The following is a 24223-nucleotide window of genomic DNA, read 5'->3' on the forward strand; positions in this document are numbered from 1 at the left end:
AGTTGTGCCTATGGCACTAAACGGCTCTTCGTGTTTCACAGACCTGCTTCTGATTTCCACCAATCCCTTTGACTTTCCCTTTGTGAGCCAAGGAGAGGTCACCGTGGCCGGCATTGATGACAGTGAAGAACTGCTGGCAACTGATGTAAGCATTGTGTTTACTTGTTTATTTAAGCATAGAATTATCACGTTTATGAACTGAGAGGCCCCTTAGCGATCTAATGAGAAAACTAGGATCCAGGGCTCTGCAGGATGAGACCCAGGCTCTCAGAGAATTAGCAGATTACACCGCTCCCCGAGTTCTCCCAAACAAGCCTTCTGTTCTCTAGCATTTTAGAGCAAATGTTTGTATGTATAAGGTTTTTAAAGGTTTTGTTGGAAGTTTTCAGCTTACAAAACCATCTGCACGATTCTTTAAGAAAATGTAGAAAACGTGGAAAAGTATAAAGGGGGGAAAACAACCCTGCTATGTGTAGCAGCTACACATTCTTCCTGCTGCCTACCACCTAAGGCTCATATCAGACTCCCAGCTCGGCAGGCCTGGCAGGCCTCTGGCCTTTAGCTCTGGGGAGTGTCAATAATAATAACAATAATAACAATAACAATAACTCAGTTCATTGAGTTATTACACTAACACGTGCTAGGAGCTGAGATAGGTGCCTTCAACTGCACTGTCTCATTTTAGCCTCAAAGACCCTTCTGGGACAGGTACCATTATGGCCCCCACTTCACGAAAGTGGAAATGGTATGTAAGAAAAAATACTTAACTTGCTTGAAGAGTTTGTAAATGACAGAGAGAGTGTTTGAATCCAGGTCTTCCCAACCGCAGAGTGTGCATTTTTAGCTAAAATACATCATCTCTGAGCAATTAATCTCCACCCCTGCTAGCTCCGCCCTCACAGAAGCTGCAAGACCTTCTGGAAAGGGGTCTCTTCCAACATCCAAGGGGCATTGCCCAGTGCCCAGCTTCTTGGCCTTCACTTTGTGACATTTCCAGGTGATGCTGTTTTAAAGCAGGTAGAAAACGTTCATGATCAAATAAACTTCAGTCAACTTCAGTCTAGCATTATACATTTTAACAGATTTCCCCAGCCTTTACTGACTGATGAGTGCAGAAAGCGCAGGTAACGACCGATGCACGGCTGCAGCCCTTGAGGAGTCCCTCCTGCATAATTCTCAACATCTCAGAGTTGTCTCAGGTCCTCCCTGTAGATCCTCTGCTGTCAGGCTCTGCTGTTGTTCCTCCCTCCCATGGGGCCTCTTCTGAGCGATGGGTGAAGGTTAAGTCGAAAGGGATTGCTCCCTCCAAGAGGCTCCCCAGGCAGTAACACTTCTGCCCGGTTCTTTTCAGAGAAAAGTTCTTTCTCTTTTAACTTACAGCGACCCCTCCCTAGTACACAGATATGCATCTACGGGGATGGGATTTGGATTCCGGGGGAGCCATCCTGGCCTCAGAATCTCTCCTCCCTTTGGTCACTTCCTGGCATGAACTCTTCCCCTCACCCCCAAAGGGGGCACCATGCCAAGAGTGCCTCACTCTTCAATACCATCCTGCTGATCCTGACCTACTGGGTCTACCCCACCAGCTCACTAGACATGTCCAGATAGGTTTCAACTCCACCGATGGACATTGCTTAGGCTCAGGCTGCAAACCATGCACATAATCAATATATATACTCCAGAGAAGGATTTTCTAGTTGAAATCTTTGTAGTAGAAGATGGGCCAAGTGGTTATAAAATCAAATCAGCAACTGCTGTAATCTTTGAACACACCAGTGCTAGCAAAAGCCCCAGTCTTATCACATCCTGCCTGTATGATTTTGGGCAGGTTACTTACTCTCTTAGAACCCCAGTTCTTCACCTGGAAATTTGGACAAATCTGTACACCTATAATGTCTTCATAGGGACTTAATGAGATAATACATGGATGGTGCCTAACCCCAAGCCTAACACACAGAGTGGGTCTGCAAAATTTTGTTTCTTTTAGGTTCCTCAAAAAATTAAAAATAGAATTACTATATGACCCAGCAATTCCACTTCTAGGTATTTATGCAAGGAAACCAAGACACTAATTTAAAAAGACATATATACCCCTATTGTCCATTGCAGCATTATTTACAATAGCTAATGTATGGAGGCAATTAAGTGTCCATCAATAGACAAATGGATAAAGAAGTCTTGCATATATACAGTAGAATATTACTTGGAAATAAAAGAAAATGGAATCTTGCCATTTATGACAACATGGATGGACCTAGAGGGTATTATGCTAAGTGAAATAAGTCAGACAGAGAAAGACAAACACCCCATGATTTCACTTATATGTGGAATCTGAAAAACAAAATTATTGAACAAAACAGAAACAAACTCATAGATACAGAGTACATTTTGATGGGAGGGGGTTTGGGAGGATGGGTGAAAAAGGGGAAGGGATTAAGGTGTACAAACTGCCAGTTATAAAAACAGTCCTGGGGATGTAAAATACAGCATAGGGAATAGAGTCAATAATATTAGGATAACTCTGTATGGTGTCAGATGGATACTAGACCTATCGGGGTGATCACTATATAAGTTATATAAATATCTAATCATTATGTTGTATACCTGAAACTAATATAACATTGTATGTCATCTGTAATTGAAAAATTTTTTTAATATATTTTAAGAAAGGAAGCTGGTAAGAGAGTAGATCTTAAAAGCCCTCATCACAGGAAATAAAATTTGTAATTACCGTACAAGTGATGACAGATGTTAACCAAACTTACTGTGATAGTCATTTCATAGTGTATACATCTATCAAATCATTATGTTACACACCTGAAATGAATACAGTGCTATATGTCAATTATATCTCATTAAAAACTGGGGGGGGAAGAAAAGAGGGGAAAAGTTTGCTCCTTTCTCGTTTGAAAAATGGTGGTATTCTCTTCCATGATCTTTCCTTTCAGTTCTAATATTCTACGATGCCATATGGTCTCGATTCTGAACACCACTAAAATTCCTGGATTACGGCGCCAACCTGTCAAGCTGTAGGACACTATTTCTCAGACGCTACCCATGAGATTTTCTTCTCCCAGTATCACACAATGAATGGCTCCCAATGGCCTCATCCAGGAAACAGCCCCCAAATCTACAGACAGTGGGGAAGGATTAAAATCAGTTCTTATCAGATGGAAGAAAACAGATTATTCCCATTTTCTTCCCATAACCTCCACCCACCCACACAAGCACATTAAAGAAATAGTTTTTAACCCCTATCTTACCATACCCCACCAGTCATCCACTTATTTGGACAACCGCTATCCCCCGTGAGACACAAAAATGATGAGGTCTTTGCCAGGGAAAGCTGCATTTGGATCCCTGAGTCCTGCTGTGATACCTGTCCTTTTTTAAATTCTCAGAATGCCATTGACATCCTGGGCTTCAGCTCTGAGGAGAAAGTTGGCATCTACAAGCTCACAGGAGCCGTGATGCATTATGGCAACATGAAGTTCAAGCAGAAGCAGCGAGAGGAGCAGGCAGAGCCAGACGGCACTGAAGGCAAGCACGTTGGGAAGGGGACTGGGTGTTAACTTTCCACCTGTGCTCATGCGTGAGATAAACTTGGTGTTCCTCTCAAGCGCTGCTCTTTGAAAATTGTACAAACGGAATTTGGTTTGTCCAAAGCTCATTGTGCGTGCTCTGGGGAAGTTTAGTCACTCTGCCAAGGAATCCTATATTGGTGAATCCTTGAAAAATAAAAGGCCTAGTTCTCATAAATGAATGATCACCACCCACACTCCTGTCTCTCAACCATCACAGTTTACCTGTTATTTTAAGGTGGACTTTTATGTGAGGATACGGGTAAGTGAGTTTCACTTTCTCTCTGTGCCTATCGTTATTAATATCCATCATACGTGCCTCATCACCCAGACCTAAGATGAAGCCTCTGGTACAGTGGCAGCTACATTTCTTCCTCCCAATGCTTTCCCGTTCACTCTGATATCTGTTGAACTTGACCCTGAACCAAGGCCTGGGATACAAATCTTCCTCCCCATAAGTCTCCTCTGGATGATCTCACCGTCCACCTCTGCCTCATCCCCAAGAGGCCTGGAAACGAGGCAGAGGGCAGTGGGAGGGGTTTACAACAGCAGGACACACCCACCACATGCCCTGCTCCTCAGGCTTCCAGTCTCTCACACTGCATTTTACAAGCTCCATCAGTAAAGTGGGATTTAACTTTCATAGGGCTGGCTTGTCCCCAATAATTCTACCGTTTATAATATCCCCACACTGTGTGAAGCAGTGTGTCTTGAACCCCATATGGTAAAAGGAAACCAGAGCCTTGAATTTAAGGTCTGGAAAACATGTATGACTCTATCACTGTCTGTAACAGCTCACCTGATTAGGTTAGGTTTGCCCAGAATAATCTCTTTTTATTAAGTCAAAGTCAACTGAATAGTAACCTCTTTACAGGAGTAATATCCCATCACATTGATAGGTTACACACGTGCGTGCATAGGAAGGATTATACAGGGTACGTACACCAGGAGGTGCAAATATTGGGGACTGTCTGGGAATCCTGCCTATCCCGGTGGTGCATGCTCTGTGACAGGAGAGAAACTAGTGTCAGAGCAGGAAGCACTTCCGATTGGGGTAATCAGGGAAGGCTTCCTGGGGAGAGGGGGCACTGACGTGGACTTTGATGGATGGGTAGGATTCTGAAAAGTGTGGGTGACAGGGCAGTCTAGCCAGAAGAAACGTCATGAACAAGGGGGCAGAGGAAGGAATGTGATGGGGATTGAGGCGCAGAGAGTTGTCCACGGGCTACAGAAGACGATACGTATAATGGATTTGTAAAAGATGAGAATAAAAAGTGATTATTTGGGCATCAGTTCGGGAAGGCCTCGAGTGCCAGGATAAATGGTTTAGAATGTCTGTGGTAGGCACCAAAAGCCACAGACACTCCAAGTAGCAGGAGAAGTACGTGGGACAGCCTGGAATTAATCCATAAGCAGTCAGGCTCACCAGAGCGTGGAACCTTGAAAAACAATGTGTCAGGCTCCTCAGCAAGAGCAGACCACACTGATCTATATCACAGTGGGGTCCCAGGCTCTCTTCCAGACCTGGCAGCCTTATGCTCAGGGTTTAGGAGCAGGAAGAGCCTGGAAAAGGGGAAGTAGAGGGCTGGGAACCAGGCCTGAGCTCCTCCGATGATGATACCAATCCAAGTTAATATTCTCTGAGCCCTCTCTCTGCACCAGGCCCACTTCACAACAACCCACGCAATGGGGTACTGCCACTACCCCCCAGTTTACAAATGACAAAACTGAGGCATAAGGAAGTGAAACCAAAGTTTGAATCCAGGCACTCTGACTCCAGCGTCCAGGCTCTCTGCCCCTATACTATTCTACAACTCTTGGGAACATTAGAGATGCCAGCTGTTTAGAAGGTGAAATGAGCAGGATCTGGTGCCTGACTGAATGCAGGCATGTCAGAGGTGAGAAGAACGATGTAATCACACCACACTTTCAGGTTTAAGTGAGGAGAAGAATAATGGTACCATCCACCAAAATGAATATAGCAAGAAAAAGGGATTAATTTGAGCAAAGAGTAAAGTACTCATTTGGCCTCTTATTAAGTATTTAATAAATGCTGCCTTGGATTTTTATTAAGTTGTCTCCCTAACCAACAATAAGGTGATGCTCCCAACCAATGAGGAGCTGCCCTGGGAGCAGCATTTCTCTACCTTTTAATGAACTCAATGCAGGGAGCCAGGTTCATCCCAAAGTCAACTGAACTCCCAGGGAACTATAGATTGCTATCATTCAACGACTTTTGACCATCTCCAAACACTGGAGGGCTGAGTCAAGGTTTTGTATTTCTCTCTGCTGAATATCCGACTATTAGCACAGTCTTGCATAAATTAGGAAGGTGCTAACATATATTAATTGTCCAAGTGATGCCGCTTTTACTTATCCACCATTTTGCTATAGAATTAGACCACAATATGACTGTGTAAGTGTATTTTTGAACAAAACATCTGTAGGTCAACCTATAATTAAAGATTGCATCAAGAAGGTAAATTAAAGTTCTTGAACACCTGGATTCCCCAGACTATGTTACAGAAGCTTCATTGGCCAAGTCCAAGCCTGCTACACAAAAGGATTATAGAAAACAATCCTGGGAGAACATAGGGGCCTGACTGGACACTTTAGCAACTGCTGGTTTTGTGTGATGCCATTTCTCTTCTTCCTTTAGTGGCTGACAAAGCTGGATACCTGATGGGTCTGAATTCTGCAGAAATGCTCAAAGGCCTGTGCTGTCCGAGGGTGAAGGTTGGGAATGAATATGTCACTAAAGGGCAAAATGTCCAGCAGGTAATGGAGATGGTCTGAATCCAGTCAACTCAGGTGTTTTGTTGTTTTCACCATCATCTTAAAGCTCTTTGGGTTGCAGGTGTCAGAGCTACAAATGAAACTGGCTTCAGCATTAAGAGGGAATTCATTCTTAGGCCTCAAGGGTAAACCAAGGGGTGCAAAGCACAGAGTGCCACTGGGGGTCATGAGGGCCTGGAGCCAGGAACTGAGGAGCCCTTGGAGCCAGGCAGCCTCTCTCTTGTTCCTTCTCTAGGGCTTCATAGGACATCGTCGCTCTTTTTCTCTGTGTGTCCTCCCTAGCTAGATAAACGTTCTCCACCTCTTCTGCCCACAGCCACCCCATAGCTCCCAAGTTTATATCTCTATGGCTCCAGCCTTACCCTGTGACTGAGGCCAGTGTCTTTTGAGCCCAATTCCAACTTGTTAGGAGAGACACTCTCTTGAACCCAACTTGGATCAAACGTCCACCTCTGGTTCAACTAAGTGTGGCCAGGGGCTAGAGTCATGTGCTATAACCATGGTTCTTAGAAAACTATCTTTGTAAATGGGATAGTTCTCAGAGAAAGGGGAACATCACGAGCTGGGTGAATGCCTCAAGAAATACTTAACGTGAGGTTGTGCTATGTGAAATTGTCAATTTCCAACTACTTTGAACCTTCAAGATGTCGACTTGTATGTCTCAACTTACTACAACCATAAAAACACTAATTTGAGAGTTCAAATTCGAGGTGACCAACTCAGTGGGTGCTCTGGCCAAGTCCATCTACGAGAAGATGTTCCTGTGGATGGTCACCCGTATCAACCAGCAGCTGGACACCAAGCAGCCCCGGCAGTACTTCATCGGGGTCTTGGACATCGCTGGCTTTGAGATCTTTGATGTGAGTTGTTTGGCTAAATGTCTGGCCTAAAAAGACCGCTTCCACTGTGTATCTGCTTTGCTGAATCCCCACTGCATTTTCCAAACCCACTCAAACTGTTTGGTACTTAAAACTCCCAGTTCAACAGCCTGGAGCAGCTGTGCATCAACTTCACCAACGAGAAACTGCAACAGTTTTTCAACCACCACATGTTCGTGCTGGAGCAGGAGGAGTACAAGAAGGAAGGCATCCAGTGGGAGTTCATCGACTTCGGGATGGACCTGGCTGCCTGCATCGAGCTCATCGAGAAGGTAGAGAAATAAATGCCACTCCCAGGTACAGCTCCTTGGTTGGAACCATCATTGCTGCCTCTAACCCCGCTTCCAGGCTGTGAGCCTTTAGATAGCGAGATCCCCTTGTGCATACAGGGTAAGTGTCTGGAAAACACCCAGAATCTGTTCGGTCACCTAAAAAGGTGTATGGGTGGTTAAGATCAGTTTTCCCAAGAATGTGATGAGAACAGAGCAGGTACTGTGGCATTTCATACCTTTCTGACTTGTCCAAAGACCCAAGGAGGAGGGATTATGGAGCAGTAGGGGTGTTGGGGAAATGTTACTATAAAAACAACAGATGACATTAACTTTTTAAAAAGGAATTCCAATAATGTTTTGAGCACTGGTCATGTTGGAATGAGCGTATCTTCCTCAGGTGACTACTGAGAAATCCAGACATTATTGTTTAAAATTTTACTTTATGTCTATGTACATACCTTTACATTTTTGTAAACCTGTTGCTCAAAGTGAGCCACATTTATATGTACATAATTTCATTCCATGTTCTTTTGTTCAACAAATGTGAATTAAGCACATATTATATGTAGCACTGTTCTGTCATCACACCAAACATACCAGGAGCCTTGCTCTCACAGCACTTGCATTCCAGTGTTCCTAGTAACCGAGCAATAGCACCAAGGAGGTTGTCTTTGGTTCCTGCAGATAATGGAGTCGTTGGAATGTTCTGGTATTAAATGCTGAGGTGTAGTCTGTTATCCTCCTTCTAGCCTATGGGCATCTTCTCCATCCTGGAAGAGGAGTGCATGTTTCCCAAGGCCACAGACACTTCCTTCAAGAACAAGCTGTACGACCAGCACCTGGGCAAGTCCAACAACTTCCAGAAGCCCAAGCCTGCCAAAGGCAAGGCTGAGGCCCACTTCTCGCTGGTGCATTACGCGGGCACCGTGGATTACAACATCGCCGGCTGGCTTGACAAGAACAAAGACCCCTTGAATGAGACCGTGGTCGGGCTGTACCAGAAGTCTTCACTGAAACTGCTGTCCTTCCTTTTTTCCAACTATGCTGGTGCAGAAGCAGGTGAAAGTCTTTTTTTTTTTCTCTTAACCTGTGGAAATCTTTGTGGAATTACCCATAACCCAAAGCTGCTTATAAAGAACCAGTAGTCAAACGCAAGCTTTGGGTTGAGCTTGATTTGTTTGTCTGTCTCTGAGCTCCATTTTTGTTTCTCCCAGTCTCCCTTTTCCTTAGACATTGAGGTCTTTGGAGTTAACGAGATTTCTCAGTAGACATGATAACCAATACCACATTCTTTAATAGCTTTTTTAAATTGAGATATAATTCATATGCCATAAACTTCATCTTTTAGAAAATTCAATGGTTTTTATATACAACCATCATCATTATCTAATTCAGGAACATTTTCATTCACATTTGTGAATTAGCAGTCACTTCTCCCTCTCCCATCCCTCAGCCTGACAATGACTAATCTGCTTTCTGTCTCTACGGATTTGCCTATTCTGGACATTTCATATAAATGAAATCATACACTGTAAGGTTTTTTGTGTCTGTCTTCTTTTGCTTACCCTAATGTTTTCAAGGTCTGTCTGTGTTGTGGTACGTATCAGTCCTTCACTTCCTTTTATATATGAGTACGATTCCATTGTATGGATTTTACACATTTTGTCCATCTACTCATTAGTTGATGGAAATTTGGATTGTTTCCATGTCTTGACTATTGTGAATAACGCTGCTATGACCATTTGTATACAAGTTTCTATGTGGAAATACATTGTCAGTTCTCCTGGGTATGTACGTAGGTGTAGAATTGCTGAGTCATATGGTAACTCTGTTTAACTTTTGAGGAACTTCTAGATTGTTTTCCAAGGTGATGGCATAAGCCAGTATCACTTTTTAAGGTTATTTACATACATATTTTTAAATAATTACCAAATAGGGTTTAAAAATCATGGACTATCTTAAACACGTAAATTTAATAAATGTATCTTTAATTTGAAAATACATGCAATGTAATCATTCATTCTATAATTAGATCATTTTAAAAAATTAATACCTAGTGTACTCTGAGCAGTGAAATGTAAAAACTGGGCACAAGTTTAAACTTGAATGTTGAATACCATCCTGTTTGAATCTAATCAATGTTTTTTTGAAAGTGTATTGCATAAATTCACTTAGGGATAACACCAAGACTCTAAATACAAGTCCCTATGTTGGTGTGGATCTGGGGAAGTGGCTTTCCTGCCTCTCTTCCCTACCCCCACCCCCAAACATACATTCATGCTAGATCCTGGGAATAGGAGAGTGGAAAGAGGGGAGTATAGGGGAAACTGAGACATGACATTTCCCCCAGGAGTGAATCTTGATTATGTATCAGAGCCTAAATCTGAAACGGAGCCATTCAGAAAAAGTAGACCCAATATCACTGACTCCAAATTAAGCTGGCAAATTCAGTTGTTTCTTTTGGAAAAGAAAAAAACAAAAAACTCATACAATATTCTTGATAAACTTCAGTTGTATTACTTTTAGTCACTTCCTTATTAAGAGATAAAGGGACTCGGGCCTAAAAGGAGATAACCTCATGAAAGAAGCTACAGTCGTCAGGAGGAATGTCTCAATCTTGTCAACTATTCAGTGGGACTTCATGTCTGATTTCTAAAGGAAAAGATTCTCCTTGGAATCTAACTTATACTCCCAGTTAAATGCCACCCACATCCCACCCCACCCCATTTCCACAGTGACAAAGATGAGTGTTGCTAAATCTGAGTAGTTTGGAGGCATTTAGAACCAAAAGCAAACAACCCTAAGGTCTCTTATGTCAAAAGCAAACCAAAACTTTCGGGGCTGGGAAGAGGTGGTTTAGGAAGCTACCGCTTGTGTCCTCGGGGCTGCATCTGACACCCCCTCTCTGTCTGTCTCCAGGTGACTCTGGGGGAAGCAAGAAGGGCGGGAAGAAGAAGGGCTCCTCTTTCCAGACCGTGTCAGCGGTGTTCAGGGTTCGTATTTTGGCAGCTTCTGTGTTCAGTTGTGTTTTTGCCCAGTGAGATAGCATTTGCTAAGGTAAATGTGCCTGTTCTGGTTTGTGTCCCAGGAAAATTTAAACAAATTGATGACCAACTTAAGGAGCACTCACCCTCACTTTGTACGATGTCTGATTCCCAACGAAACCAAGACTCCTGGTGAGTAAGAATCCGTCAGAACAGGATTCCCTGAAATGTATGCAAAATTCTGTGGGTGCGCATACACTCATGCGTGTGTATGTGCGTGTGTGTTTATACGCCCATGTGTTTCCCCGAGGAAAGCATTATAGTCTTTCTCATTTCTCTAAGAAGTCTATGAAATAGGGCTGCCAGATTTAGCAAATAAAAATACCAGACACCCCATTAAATTTGAAGTCAGATAAACAATGAAACAGGTTCTCGGTGTGACTTGTGCAATATTTAGGATATACTTAGACTAAAAAATTATTCACTGTTAATCTGAAATTCAAATTTGTCTGGGCATCTTTTATTTTATTTGGCACCCCTAATATGAAATCATATCCGAAATATTGTATGTACGTGTGTAGACATGTTAGATGCATAACTCTTATGAGGTTCTTAAAGGGCTCTGTGGTTCCCTTGCCCCCAAGAACCACTAGATTTGGCAAATAATTGTCTCAGGTATTCTATAAGAAAAACAACATCAATAACAACTGTTTTCTGAGCCTATACTGTATGTCAGTCACTTTATCATATTAGCTCTACTGCCTACAACAGTTCTCTGCAAGTTAAGAGCAATGATCTCCATTTTATAGATGAGAAAACCGAGAATGAGACCACGCAGAGAGAACACTGTGTAGTATAGTAGAACTTTAACCACCACCCAGTCCTGGATTCACAAGTATTCTTAGAGCACAGCTGTGTTTCAGGGTCTTTTGTCATAACTAGAAGGACAAACTGTCACACAGAGCTGCAGCTACAAAGTAGCTCACTCCCCGGCCAAGCTGTTCTCTCCCAATCCTGGGGTTCTGGCCCATGAGTCAACGTCCTGCCTCGGCAACACTACAAGTGAGCAGAGCAGTTAGGTGGTCAAGGAAAGAAATCCCAGCTCTACTTGTTCCTACTCATGGAACCTAAGCCAAGTACTTCAGGTTTCTGCTCTATAAACACAAGCAAAAACCTCGTATTCATTCATTCATTTAGTTATTCATTTATTTATTTAATGAGTGCTTATAAAGTGTTTACTCACTTTGTAAATATTAACTCATTTAACCCGCCTTAGAGGGTTGTGAAGATTAAATGAATGAGTGCATATCAAGCATTTAAAACAAGGCAATTATGTGAACAACAGTGAATGTTGGCTGTCAGTTGTAATAATAATAATTATTATTATAAGAATAATATTATATATAATAATAATGAAAATAATCATATGGGAATTATTATTATTGTTACTATTACTTGAAACCAGAAACTTTCATTCTCCAAACAACCTGGTCTACTTTACTTATCGGAATTTATTCTCTGTGGAAGTTAGGTTCTAAAGCCTAAGTTAAAGACAAAAACCAGCTGCGCTGTGTTGACCCCCAATGTCTGGGGCAGGCTGCACTTTCTCTCGGTGATACCAGCACAGCCAATTTCTCCTTCGGTGTAGGAATAGAGGTGTTTCTTTGGTGAGGCATCAGACAACATCGATGGCTTGTATGGCAGTGTTTTGTCATAAAGAAAAGCAATTTCCATTACTGTTGTTGAGTATATATTTGCACAAATCAAATGTGCATGCAACATGACTCTTCTACGAATATAAGGTACATAGCCTGTGAGTATCAGGTAACAGGAGGATAAATTGAACCTCTGTGGGTTCAAACTGTGCCTCCAGGGGCCTCAGCATTTTTGGTCATCCACTGGTGTGCTTTTCCTTTTGGAAGGTACGTTTCGGTGACATCTCTGCCCCTTCCTCTCTGTTTGTGTCTTCTTTGCTCTGGCTTCTCTCAATTTTCTTTTCCATTTCTGGGAATAGACTAACACACTGATACAGGAGCCTGGGTGACTCTTTGGAAGGCACCTAGTAGGACCTCCTCATTTTCTAGAAGACAGAATTGGGACTATGGAGACTCCAGTGCCTCACCCCAGAGCACCCAGAGCTGGGACTGGAATCATGGCCCCTTGATCAGATTGCAAAGCCCCCTGTCCCACCCACCGGCACATGTGGTGCTTTGTAGCTGTTCTCCCGCTCTCCCCCAGGGTTCACAGGTACAGGTTCTCTTCCTGCCAGCTGGAGCCCCTCAGGAACAGGGCTCAGGCTCCAGTCCTCTCACCTCCTCTGTGGCAACCTGGGTCCTGCCAAATGCATGCTGTTGACTGGCCAATGGTTGACTCACTGCTGCCTTAAAATATAAGTTTTCTTATTATTCAGGTATGGTGAGGCCAACAGATCAGGAGATGACTGAAAAGATAGTTATCCATCATGCCCAAAAGGAAAAGGCCCATCATACCACACAGGGCCACGTGGGGAAGCACCAGTGTCGGTCAGAAGGCTGGGGGAATGAGGAGAACCGTGGACAAGAGCCTTTATTGTAGTTTCCATAGGATGGATGGGCAAGGCAGTGTGAGCAGGTTTAAGATCGGCTAGTGTGAATAATTTCAGTGGGTTCTGGGGAGCAGCGGCTCTTCTTATTGTCGGGCACCTGGCCCTGTTGTGATCAGGGCATAGGGATATTGACCCTGAGTGTGAGATTGTGATACAGGTAGTGGTTGGCAGACATGAGCTCTGGGTTGTTTGGTTTGCGTATAAATACTGTGTGTTTGCAGAGAAGTAGTTTATTTCTAGGCATTGGCTAGCTCTGGGAAGGGCAGTCTGTCCCAGGCCAGCAAGGTCCCAAGATGTCAAAGCATCATAAAATACAGGAAATAAAAAACATCATTAGTATAACTGCCCGTGAAGGCCGAGATGACTGGAAAAAGGAGTGGGATGGAAATGATGAATAATTGGGCAATAAAGAGGGAAAAAATCCTGCAGCAAACGTAACATGAGAAAGAGGAGGCAATAGCTCAGGGAACTTTTTAGACGTTTTGCATGTTGGTACAAAGGCAAAGGAGAATTTTTTATGAACCTTCTAGAAACCATCTCAGCCTGAGTTGGTTTGGAGGGACGTAGGGAGAGCACTAAGAGAACTCAACCCAGAATTCTGCAGAACAGGAAGAACGCTGGGAGGGAAGAATGTCCAGCCTCAGCTCTGCTACTCCTTGCAAGGCACTTCACCTGTCTAGTCTCAGCCTCCTTCAGTGTCCTTCCATGTTGTAGGGTGGCTTTGTGGGAACTAGAAAAATTCTCCCCTCTGAGTGTACAAATTGGGCAAGCAGAATGGCAGCGCTAATCTCCCCATCATAAAATGATAGTCTTTAAGTTTTCTTCTGTCTCTAAAATGGTCAATTTTCCTCTAATTACACCTTTTTCTCTCTGCTCCTGGCCCTTGTGGAGCTAGAGGCCTCTGCCGTGTCTGTAACCATGCCTGGTACATCAAACAAAGAACAACAGTAGGACAACAATCTAATACATTTTGTACTGCATGTCAGGGGCTAAGTTCTTTACTCATATTGACCCAGTTAATCCTCAACAGTCTTGTGAAGTAGGTACTGTCGTTATCCTTATTTTACAAATGAGGAAACTGAGGCATAGAAAGTGCGAGTTCACACGACTAGTAAATGGCACAGCTGGGGTCTGAACCCCTCATAATCCTCATCCGAGAAATAATGGGAGCTGGACTAGATGAATTTTAAAGTTCTCTCACATCAGTGATTCTCTGAATTTCTGATGCATTTTCCCCCTTGCTTTTAATCATTTCTTCCTCTAGAGAATCGCTGTCCACTAGAACTTTCAGAAATGATGGGAATGTTCTATATCTGCACTGTCCAGTATGGTAGCCACTAGCCATATGACATGTGGCTAGTGCAACTAAGAAAACAAATCTATCATTTTAATGAATTCAAATTTAAATAGCCATATGTGGTCAACACCCACTGGATCAGACAGTAGTGCAGCTTTAGCAGAATCTTGAAAAACATATAAACATATAATCATCTCTCCTCACAGTAGCCAGGGGAACTTGTGAGCATTCTAGAAGTTTCCATGAGGTTAAATCAAAGCCAGGGTTAGCCCCTCCCCAGCAACTGAAGAAACCCCAAATGAGAAGTCATTCTGTAGCCACAGACCTCTCCTCCAACCCCTCACACAGCCACGAGACAGAATTTTCTCAGTCTGCTTTTGATGTGTGCCCGATCCACGATGGTTACTAAGAGTGACCATGTTGCTTCCCCCACGGAGGTTTGTCTCTCTGGCTTCTCTTCTTCCACCCCAGCTGCAGTGCTCCCTCCGTGCTTTCCACAGCTGGTATTCAACGGTCAGCAGATGATTGCCCTGCATTCAGCCCCCTCCACCCCCGACCACAGCCCTCCTTATTCCCTCTGTGTCTCCTCTACCACGAAAGGCACAGCCTGCAGATTTCATGTCCCTATCCTTGAGTAGAGGCAGAGGGCATCTCAAATTATTAGCGCTAATGGGAAGCCCAAAGGGGACTTCACACTCATTCTGCCCTCCCTTGGCACCTAGCTACAGAGTCGAGGATAAAGATCAATATTTTGGATTTTATTCCCATGGTGATGGGGTGTTAGAGTCGCCTCAAGAGGTTGTGATTGTGTGTACTGTGAGACTGGAGGCAGGCTCCGGCCATTCCCAACCATGGAGTTGGCATTAACCCTTTCCACGCTCCTCTGGGTGTGTCAGAGTGTCTCCGGGTGCCCTGACCATCAAAGAAAACAGTGAAAGAGCCACCGACACACCCCGGGACACTCTCTTCCCAGGCGTGATGGACCACTCGTTGGTCATGCATCAACTGCGCTGTAATGGGGTCCTTGAGGGCATCCGTATCTGCAGGAAAGGATTCCCCAGCCGGATCCTCTATGCGGACTTCAAACAGCGGTAGGTCACCTGTCTTTGTCAGTCTCTCCTTTTCAGGGCACGTCTCGCGTTCCCCACAGGAGCTCCTTGGGCTAGGTGTGTGGTGGGTCCACAGACCCTGCAGGGTGTCACGGGCTTCATCTTTTGCTGTGGGAGGGGGAGATCCCCTGCCCAGAGCGAGTGCTAAGCCTGCCGAAGTGGCTCCAAGGTCACAGCCCAAACCCTCTAACCTGACTGAGACCCTAGACCAGAGGTTCTCAACCTCGGCACTATGGACGTTGGGGGCTAGAGAGTCCTTTATTGTGGAGCTGTGTAGGATTGGGGCAGCATCCCTGACCTCTACCCACAGATGCCAGTAGCAAATCATACTCCTCCCCCTCACCCCTCACGCCCACAAAGGCTGTGAAAATCAAAAATGTCTCCAGACATTGTCAAATGTCCCCTTGGGGGATAAATCACCCCTCTTCCCCCATGAAGACCCACTGTTCTAGACCACGTCTCCTCCCACCTGCTATCTGGGTCCACAAATTCAGGCTTTGTCTGGAGTGGAGGAGGCGAGAGGACCCTCCAAAGGCAGGAGGACTAGAGGTCTGCAGGTCACAACTGATTTCAAGGCTCTGCTGAGTCAGACAGGAACCATTTCCTCTGAAAGCAAAATTCCAGCTGTGCACTCAGCTGGACTTCCTTCTATTATGTTTCTCTCTCTCTCATGCCACAACCTGCTTGTCTAGAAGCAATCCCTAGATTCCCCTTCTGTCCGACTAGCTGCACAATATGCCACTTCCTCCTAAGGATAGAGAGGGAGAATTTCTAGAAGGCCTGGCCTCGGGTATGGGTATTTTCTCAGGGTGAATCCATTCGGGGAATTGAGTCCCTTAACTGAAACCACCAGCCTAGCCTGCACTGCGGCCGATGATGGGGATAATGTAGATGTGAGGCCTGACGCAGCTTCCCAGGGCAGGGCTCTCATGAAGGTGACATCTCAGCTTCCTCTGTGCCAGACCAATTGTCGGTAGACTCGTCACCTAAGCCACAGTGGCTCTCTGGAGTCTGCCTTCCTTCAGCTTCCCACTCCCGCCCCAAGTACAATGACACCACACCTCCTGCCGGAGCCTTTCCCGTGGGAAAAGGGAGGACATGGCCTTTCTGGCCTGGGTCGTTGCAGGATGGCTGGGCTGGGCTCTCTCAGGGCTCTGAGACCCTGGGTCTGAGCAGTGAGAAGCAGGGTGCAGCCCTCAGGAGAGGGTTGTGCAGCCAGAGGCCCTTCTCCCCCTCACACCCAGCTGCCCGCAGGCCCCGGAAGTGACCCACCATGCTCCCTCCTCAGGTACCGGATCCTCAATGCCAGTGCCGTTCCAGAGGGGCAGTTTATTGATAGTAAAAATGCTTCTGAGAAGCTTCTGAACTCCATCGATGTGGACCGGGAGCAGTACAGGTTTGGCAACACCAAGGTGAGAACAGGTGAAGCAGGGACACCCCCAACCCCACGTAACCACAGCCCTGTGCTGCTTTTTAGCTGACTGGAGGAAATGGGTCTCTCTCTCTCTCCCCCGGTCTGGTCGACCTGGCTACCGCTTGCCTAGTAGCCCAGGTAGAGGAATCCCTATATCTGGGTACAGAGAGCTCCATCTCCATGTTGGTTTTCAAGAGTCTAGAGGCTTAACTGGAAGGCGGAGCCTCACCAGCCGTAAAAGAGAGTAATGGGACACATGGTGTCCTGGAGGGAGCAAAGGAAAGACACACTAAAGGAGATGAAAGAGCTGAAGAGAGAGAACACAGAATTCCGTGGACAGTGAGGACTTGAGAAGAATAATGATAACCCATAAAAGTGTCTACCATGTATTGAGCATGTGTGCATTTAAGCTCTGTGACCTGCCCTCTCTACACATTTCACTGATCCTGGCAATAACTTGATGGTGATAAAGGTGGTACTGACCTCAGGAGTTTGTTGGGAGGGTGGGGAAATGGAGGCTCCCAGGAGACAAGAAACTTGCTCATGGTCACATGGATGGTGAGTGGCAAAGGCCGGTTTCTAATCCTGTTCTGATTCCAAAGCTCCACGTCCCAGAAAGGGACAGGCTGGGGCTGGGGGCATCCACCTCTCCAGGGAGGAGCCTGCTGCCACCAAGGGTACCCTGTTTCTTTGGAACATCAAGGGAGCCGAGGACGCTCCCCCAGTGTGGACATGGGTGAATAGGCCTGAGGTGGGACCAGCCTTCTCAGGGGGCAGAGAAGGAGGAGGACACGAAGGCAGATGTCTGAGAATCTGTCCTAATGTGGGCACAATTGAGTCTGAGGTCACTTTCTGGACTCACTTTCTTCCTGCATGTGAGCTCTGTCAGACTATGTCCGTGTGGGTTGGTAGGGCCTGGAACATACTTTGCAACAAGACGTAAGAGGGGCTGCTGCAGAGACCAGAACACTGAGAAGCAGGTCCCGGGAGCCAGAGGGCTGCCAGTCCCAACCCAAGGCTCAAAGGTCAAGGGTTGGGCTTGGGCAGAAACAGGCTCTCGCGAGAGCCCAGTGTTGCACACCTGCTGAGAACACAGCAGGGCTGTCTCTCCTTTAACACAGGTGTTTTTCAAAGCTGGGCTCCTGGGACTGTTGGAGGAGATGAGGGACGAGAAGCTGGTGACTTTGATGACGCGCACGCAGGCCCTGTGCCGGGGGTACCTGATGCGGGTGGAGTTCAAGAAGATGATGGAGAGAAGGTGATGCAGACCCTCACCTCCACCCTACCCTGCCCTTCCTACTTAGGAGCTAACTGTCACTTCCTGATTTTCGTCTTGGGATATTAATGTCCTTGTTCAGCCATTTAACCAACATTTACGGAGCAGGAATTCCATGCTGGGGACTCTGCTCAGCACTGGGGATATAGTGGAAATGAACCTTGCCCTCCAGGAGCTCACAATGAGTGGGACGCAGACAAGTACATGGTGCATTTTAATGCCTGTGACCAGTACAATGTCCGAGTTACATTCAGGGCAGTGGAGGACAATTGAGAATCAGTTCCCAACCTGGCTGGCGGTTGGAGTTGGCATGAAGGGGTCAGCAAGAAAAAAGAACTTTCTGAAATAAGCTTTGCATGGCCTGAGAGAGGGAGAACGGCAAGCAGGTCATAGTGTTTGGAGCAAGGATCGAGAGGCAGGCCGTGAAGGCAGCCCTGTCCCACGTTAATGAGCCCGTATTGGATCGTCTGGTTGATGGGGGAGCTGTGCAAGGTGTACAAGGAGACGACTGAGAGTGTCAGGCTTGCAGCTCAGAGAAGTCACCCGGGCTATCAGGAGAGCAGAACCGAGAGGACGAGAGGCCAAGACCAAGTGGCTGCAAAAGTCCAAATAAAAGATGACAAGGACCTAAATTAGGAAACAGTCAATGGGTAAGAGAGGAAGGGATGGGTTGAAGGAATATTTAAGAGTTTTATTCCTTCAATAATTCGGCAGCATGACTAGCAGCATTGATGGCTGGTTATGTGTGGGAGTTTCAAGGAGAAGGGAATTTGGATGGAAACCCATTCTCCACAGTGTCCTGATACCCTGTGTAGCTCTAACATTGTCGTTGCCGTAACGGGCCGCCAATACGTATTAGTCAAGACCATCTCCCAGGCAACTAGCTTGGTGGGGCGAATGGAAGCCAGCGCAGAAATAAAAAATATCCCAACGAAGGGGCCAGTTTAAAGAAAAGAAAAGTAAGTTTTCTGGTACACATTACTTATGTGATATGAAGCTACAGAGGATGATGAGTTGGGAAACCATGTATGGGTGTCACTGGGACATAGACAACAGTCAAAATGAAGAAAATAGATCAGTTCTACTAGGGCAAGAGTCTGGGAGATGACCAGTGGGCTGAAGACACGTTCCGGTACACAGCTACACTTAAGCAGAAAGAGGGAGATCATGTAGCAAAATACTGTGAAACATAAAAACTGCTTTGTCATGGAAGCTAGGTAAGTGGGAGGTCCACACATGGCCCATGCCTCGCTCACCTCCCAACCTTTGCACGTGCTGTTTCCTCTGCCCCCATTGCAGAACCTGCTCTGGAGCCCATAGGATCTGCACAGCTTAGCTGTACCCCCCTCCCACCCACCTGGGAAAGGTGTAGGTCCATGGGGAGGTGAGGGTGGAAACGAGACCTTGCTGTGGTTCATTAATCCCAGTCCTAATGGATGTACAGGGAGTCCATTTTCTGTATCCAGTACAACATCCGTTCTTTTATGAACGTCAAGCACTGGCCCTGGATGAACCTATTCTTCAAAATCAAACCCCTGCTGAAGAGCGCAGAGGCGGAGAAGGAGATGGCCACCATGAAGGAAGACTTCGAGAAGGCCAAAGATGAACTGGCCAAGTCTGAGACTCGTCGGAAGGAGATGGAGGAGAAAATGGTGTCCCTGCTGCAGGAAAAGAATGACCTCCAGCTGCAGGTCCAGTCTGTAAGTACCTTCTTCTTGAGACTAGAAAAGGAGGAGCAACCTTGAGGCCCCATCAGGTGTCTATTCAAGGGACATTGGTGCCACCCAGTGGTCATACAGAGTATTGCCTCACCACCTTACCAGTAAAAGGAAGACCTGGCCGTGGCTTAGGGGAAGCAGAGCATGTGTCTTCAAAGTCAATTTCTGTTAGCCCTGATTTCTCCCTGTCTTTCATAGCAGAGTTAGATCTATTTTGCTGTAGGTATGAGTGGTATGTGTCATGATAATAAAAGCTGTCAGGAATGCACCAAGTATTTTAAAAATCACGTAAATAAAAATAAACCATAAAATTAAATGATTCAAAGTAGAAGAGTAATTTTCTATACATGATTTTCAGTAACATGCTTATAGTCAAAAGTGCTTTAAAGATATGCATTTTCAATCAAAGAAAGAGAGGAAACAAAGCCATATATACAGTGTGTAACACTCTGGCTGTGTAATAGTATTATTTCAGAGAGTTAAGGCATTTATCATTTGCCCTTTTTAATAAACTCCCTAATACCTTTACCTTTTGCCTGATATGCAAAGCATTTTATCCTCCCCTTTCCACTATCCCAATCAGTATAGTGTGCTTATTAGGAGCACTTTCCCAAGCATAGCGGGCAGCAGAACAACTTTTAGAACCAGATCACTGGGCTTAGATCCCAGATCCTCCATTTGATAGCTGTGTGACCTCGGGCAAGTTACTTATCTTCTTTGTGCCTCCGTTTTCTCATCTGTAAAACGGGCATAATAATTGAACCCACCTCATAGCATTGCTGAAAGGATCAGAGGAGTCCATGCATGTAAAATGCCCAGCACACAGCACATGATCAGTACACACATGCCTAGTCTTGCCAGTATCTTTTCATCCATAACCGTGAAATGTGTGTCCAGTTCTTATGATACTCTTGTATGAGAAGCGATAACCCAATTAAGTTTCAGAACTAATCTCAGTCTGTCCTAAAGACTCATTACAGAGTCTCCTGGGATATGTATTTATTTAATCCCTTATTCCTGTTGACTTGGAATTTTCTGTTCTGTGGCTCAAGGAGGCAGGGCTAAGGAGATGAAGGCAGCACGTTTCTGTTGAAAGTTAGAAGGTAGTAATGTTTTGAAGATGTTAGTTAGCTTTTGATAACATAGAGGAGATGGGTCACTTTTCAGCTGGTGGTGGTAGAAAGAGTGAGACGGCCGGATGTCCAGAATTCCCAGATTGCGGAGGCTTTATAAACTTCATGAATGCCTTTGCTTGAAATTATTTTGGGTGAATTTTTATTAAGTGGATGATGTCCTTCATGGTTAAAAAAAAAAAAGTATGTGGATGATATATAAGCATATGTGCATACTAGACCACTCCTTAAGTCTAGTTCATGGGCTTTTGGGGAGTAAAACTCTGCCCTCCTAGACAACGTTGATCAAAAGGCTGATCAAAACATAATGCTCTGCTTCTTTCAGGAAATGGAAAACCTGATGGATGCTGAGGAGCGGTGTGAGGGGCTCATCAAATGCAAGATTCAACTGGAAGCAAAAGTCAAGGAGCTGAATGAGAGATTGGAAGAGGAGGAAGAAGTAAATTCTGAACTGGTTGCCAAGAAGAGGAACCTGGAAGATAAATGCTCTTCTCTCAAAAGAGACATTGACGACCTGGAGCTGACCCTAGCGAAAGTGGAAAAGGAGAAGCACGCCACAGAGAACAAGGTGGGCAAACCCAAGGGATCCCCACCGTTTCTTGAATGATCCTGACTCCCTCTCCGTAAGGAGGAGACAGCCATGGCAGGACCCCCATTAACCCAACATTGCCATGAAGTAAGAGGCAAGAGTGGGTAGATGGGTGCTTAGGCCACATCAGGTTCTGTCCTCTGCTTTCCTCTCTACCACGCAGGTTTGCTCCATCCTTCTCCTGCCTGCCTGGTACCACAAATTTCCAGTCCCAGCCCTTCCTCCACAAAGCAGGAAGGAAGTCCTATTCATCTTTGTTTCTCACCACACTTGACACAGGAAGAGTAAACAAGAATGCCTACAGGGGCCAGACAGATGAGGGAGGTGGGTGGTGAAGGAGGCAGAAAGCTAGATAGTGGTAAGGACTGCCAGGGAGCTGGGGGTAAAGGGACCCTCCTGCGGTGTTGGTAGACTATAAACTGATGCAGCCTTCGGGAAAGCCATCTGAAAATACTTAGTCGAATTAAGAACCCATATATCCTTCAACTCAGTGTTTCTGCTCCTTGGCATAGACCAGGGAATTTCCCCACCAGGCCGTAAGGGGACATATACAAAGGTGTTCATGGCAGCATTCCTTGTGGCAAGGGAGAGCTGGAGGCAGTACGGGGGTCCACACTGGGAATGGAGAGGTGAGATGTGGATACACACCAGGGAGTACTACACAGCCATCAAGAGCAACAGGTTTGTGCACGCCAAGCAACAAGATAGATATAAAAGACCTAGTGCTGAGTGGGGGGGCGTAGTAAGAAAATGAAATATACAGCATGATACTATATGTAGACTAAAATGACGTGCACACAAAATAGTCAATATTTTACAAAACTAAATGAAGGACACAATAGATGATTCATTTTATAATGGTTGCCAATGAGGTGGAGCAAAAGGTGAGGTTGGCCAGGTGTGAGATGACTCAGTCAGTGTTGGATGGACAACTGGGAGGGGTGGAGCCTGTGGCAACTGTAGAGCTTTCACCCTGTCCACAGTGGCAGCCAGGACTCAGCTCCAGCCAACTGTCGCCAGGTGGGAATGGCAGCTCGAGGTGCTGTGTTCAATCTTAGTTGCAGGGGGCGGAGCCCACCATCCCATTGCCAGAACTTCCAACTTTATCCAAGCCAGAAATCCAGATTTTATGTGAAATCTCATGTGTTTCAAGGTTGATAACTTCTTCTAAAGTTGTAAACCATTATGAGGACTAAAGACAAGGTGTCTGTGGCCAGATTCAGCCTATGGGTAAGGAGTTAGCAATCCCTGATCTGGAAGGATGTTGTACACGGGGAAAGTTCAATTTAAGGCTTTAAAGCTCCGTGTCTGATGCCCTTATCCTGCTTCCTGACAACACAGGACTCCTATTCTGGATTTTCTTGAGAGTATCTCATGCTTCTCCTTCTCCTTCCTGCCTCATTCTAAACCCCAATCAGCCAACCCAATAAACAATGCCCGTGGATGTGTTATGATGAGTATAGATGGATGTGTTGTTCTTCAGAGCCAGCAACTTTGCATTCAACAGTGTCCTTCAATAAAATAAACAACAGCCTTTGCTGGAAACTTCCGGTTTAATTGTTTCAACATCCCATGTATTTTCCCAGGTAAAGAATCTTTCTGAAGAAATGACAGCCCTTGAAGAAAACATTTCCAAATTAAGCAAGGAGAAGAAATCTCTGCAGGATGCCCATCAGCAAACACTGGATGATCTTCAAGTGGAAGAAGACAAAGTCAATGGTCTCATCAAAATAAATGTCAAGCTGGAGCAGCAAGTAGATGACGTGAGGATATTTGACTGCTATGCTCTAACACATGTTGCTTACGGGAGCTCAGGCAAGGCAGAGTCTATACAAGACTCAGGGGTGGAGCGTTCAGACTCTGGAGTCAGAATCACTCCCTTGGCCTCTCAGCCCACTCCAAATACATCTGGAACGCTGAGCGAGCCACCTAAACTCTGAAACCTCAGTTTCCACCTTGTGAAATGGGGATACAGCCAGCTCTGCCTTGGAAGTTCCCCTGGAAAGCTCAGCACGTAGAGAGTGTTAGTAAAACTGTTAGCAGCTAATGTCATCACCATCACCCACATTAGCATCCATCTCTAGGTCCTTTGGGTTCCAAAAGCTCCAGGCCTGTTCTAACATTGTTCAACATGAGTTCCATTTGTGACCGTGAAAATTATCATCCCTTCCCCCTTCACGTTGCATTTTGTTCTTGAGGTAAGAGGCAGGTTCGAAGTGTTCAGGTGTCACTGCCAACTGTGGCTAGAACTTTACCAAGTCGCCTTAATTTTCCTGAGGTCAGAGCAGGTGTGCTCCACCCCTACACCCATCCCCCCTCCATGTGTGCCCAAGCATGTGCCCGCGCATACACACACACACATTCACTGCCTAAGTCTCCCCACAGTTGCTTGGGGAAAATAGGAAAGGAGTGCTCACGTGCTGTCTGGACCTTCACAGGCACAACTGTAGCAGCGCCTGTCCCGAGAAGCCCAAGAGCATGCACCTATGGGCACCATGTTTCTACAGGGAATATGGCCCAGGACAGATCAAGTGGGAATCAGCTGAAAGAGGCACCATAAAGCCCCTGAGGGCTCCAGCCCCCTATGGTAGC

General features: G+C 45.5%; 1 protein-coding gene and 1 long non-coding RNA gene across 2 annotated transcripts in view; one reads left to right on the plus strand and one right to left on the minus strand.

The window, feature by feature from the left end:
• The window catches only part of LOC141568875 (uncharacterized), a 101744-nt gene that overhangs the window by 50033 nt on the left and 27488 nt on the right, over window positions 1-24223 (minus strand). The gene's annotated exons all lie outside the window — the stretch shown is intronic.
• MYH13 (myosin heavy chain 13) overlaps window positions 1-24223 on the plus strand; it is a 51602-nt gene that overhangs the window by 10975 nt on the left and 16404 nt on the right. Inside the window, exons 10-23 of the mRNA XM_074320341.1 lie at window positions 42-145; window positions 3402-3540; window positions 6241-6359; window positions 7088-7237; window positions 7357-7527; window positions 8277-8586; window positions 10447-10520; window positions 10616-10703; window positions 15366-15483; window positions 16790-16913; window positions 18037-18173; window positions 19636-19891; window positions 21368-21610; window positions 23218-23394. Of these exons, the coding sequence (XP_074176442.1) occupies window positions 42-145; window positions 3402-3540; window positions 6241-6359; window positions 7088-7237; window positions 7357-7527; window positions 8277-8586; window positions 10447-10520; window positions 10616-10703; window positions 15366-15483; window positions 16790-16913; window positions 18037-18173; window positions 19636-19891; window positions 21368-21610; window positions 23218-23394 (2210 nt within the window). The remainder of the gene's footprint in view (window positions 1-41; window positions 146-3401; window positions 3541-6240; window positions 6360-7087; window positions 7238-7356; window positions 7528-8276; window positions 8587-10446; window positions 10521-10615; window positions 10704-15365; window positions 15484-16789; window positions 16914-18036; window positions 18174-19635; window positions 19892-21367; window positions 21611-23217; window positions 23395-24223) is intronic.

This window comes from Rhinolophus sinicus, linkage group LG15, assembly GCF_036562045.2.
Source record: "Rhinolophus sinicus isolate RSC01 linkage group LG15, ASM3656204v1, whole genome shotgun sequence".
NCBI lineage: Eukaryota > Metazoa > Chordata > Mammalia > Chiroptera > Rhinolophidae > Rhinolophus > Rhinolophus sinicus.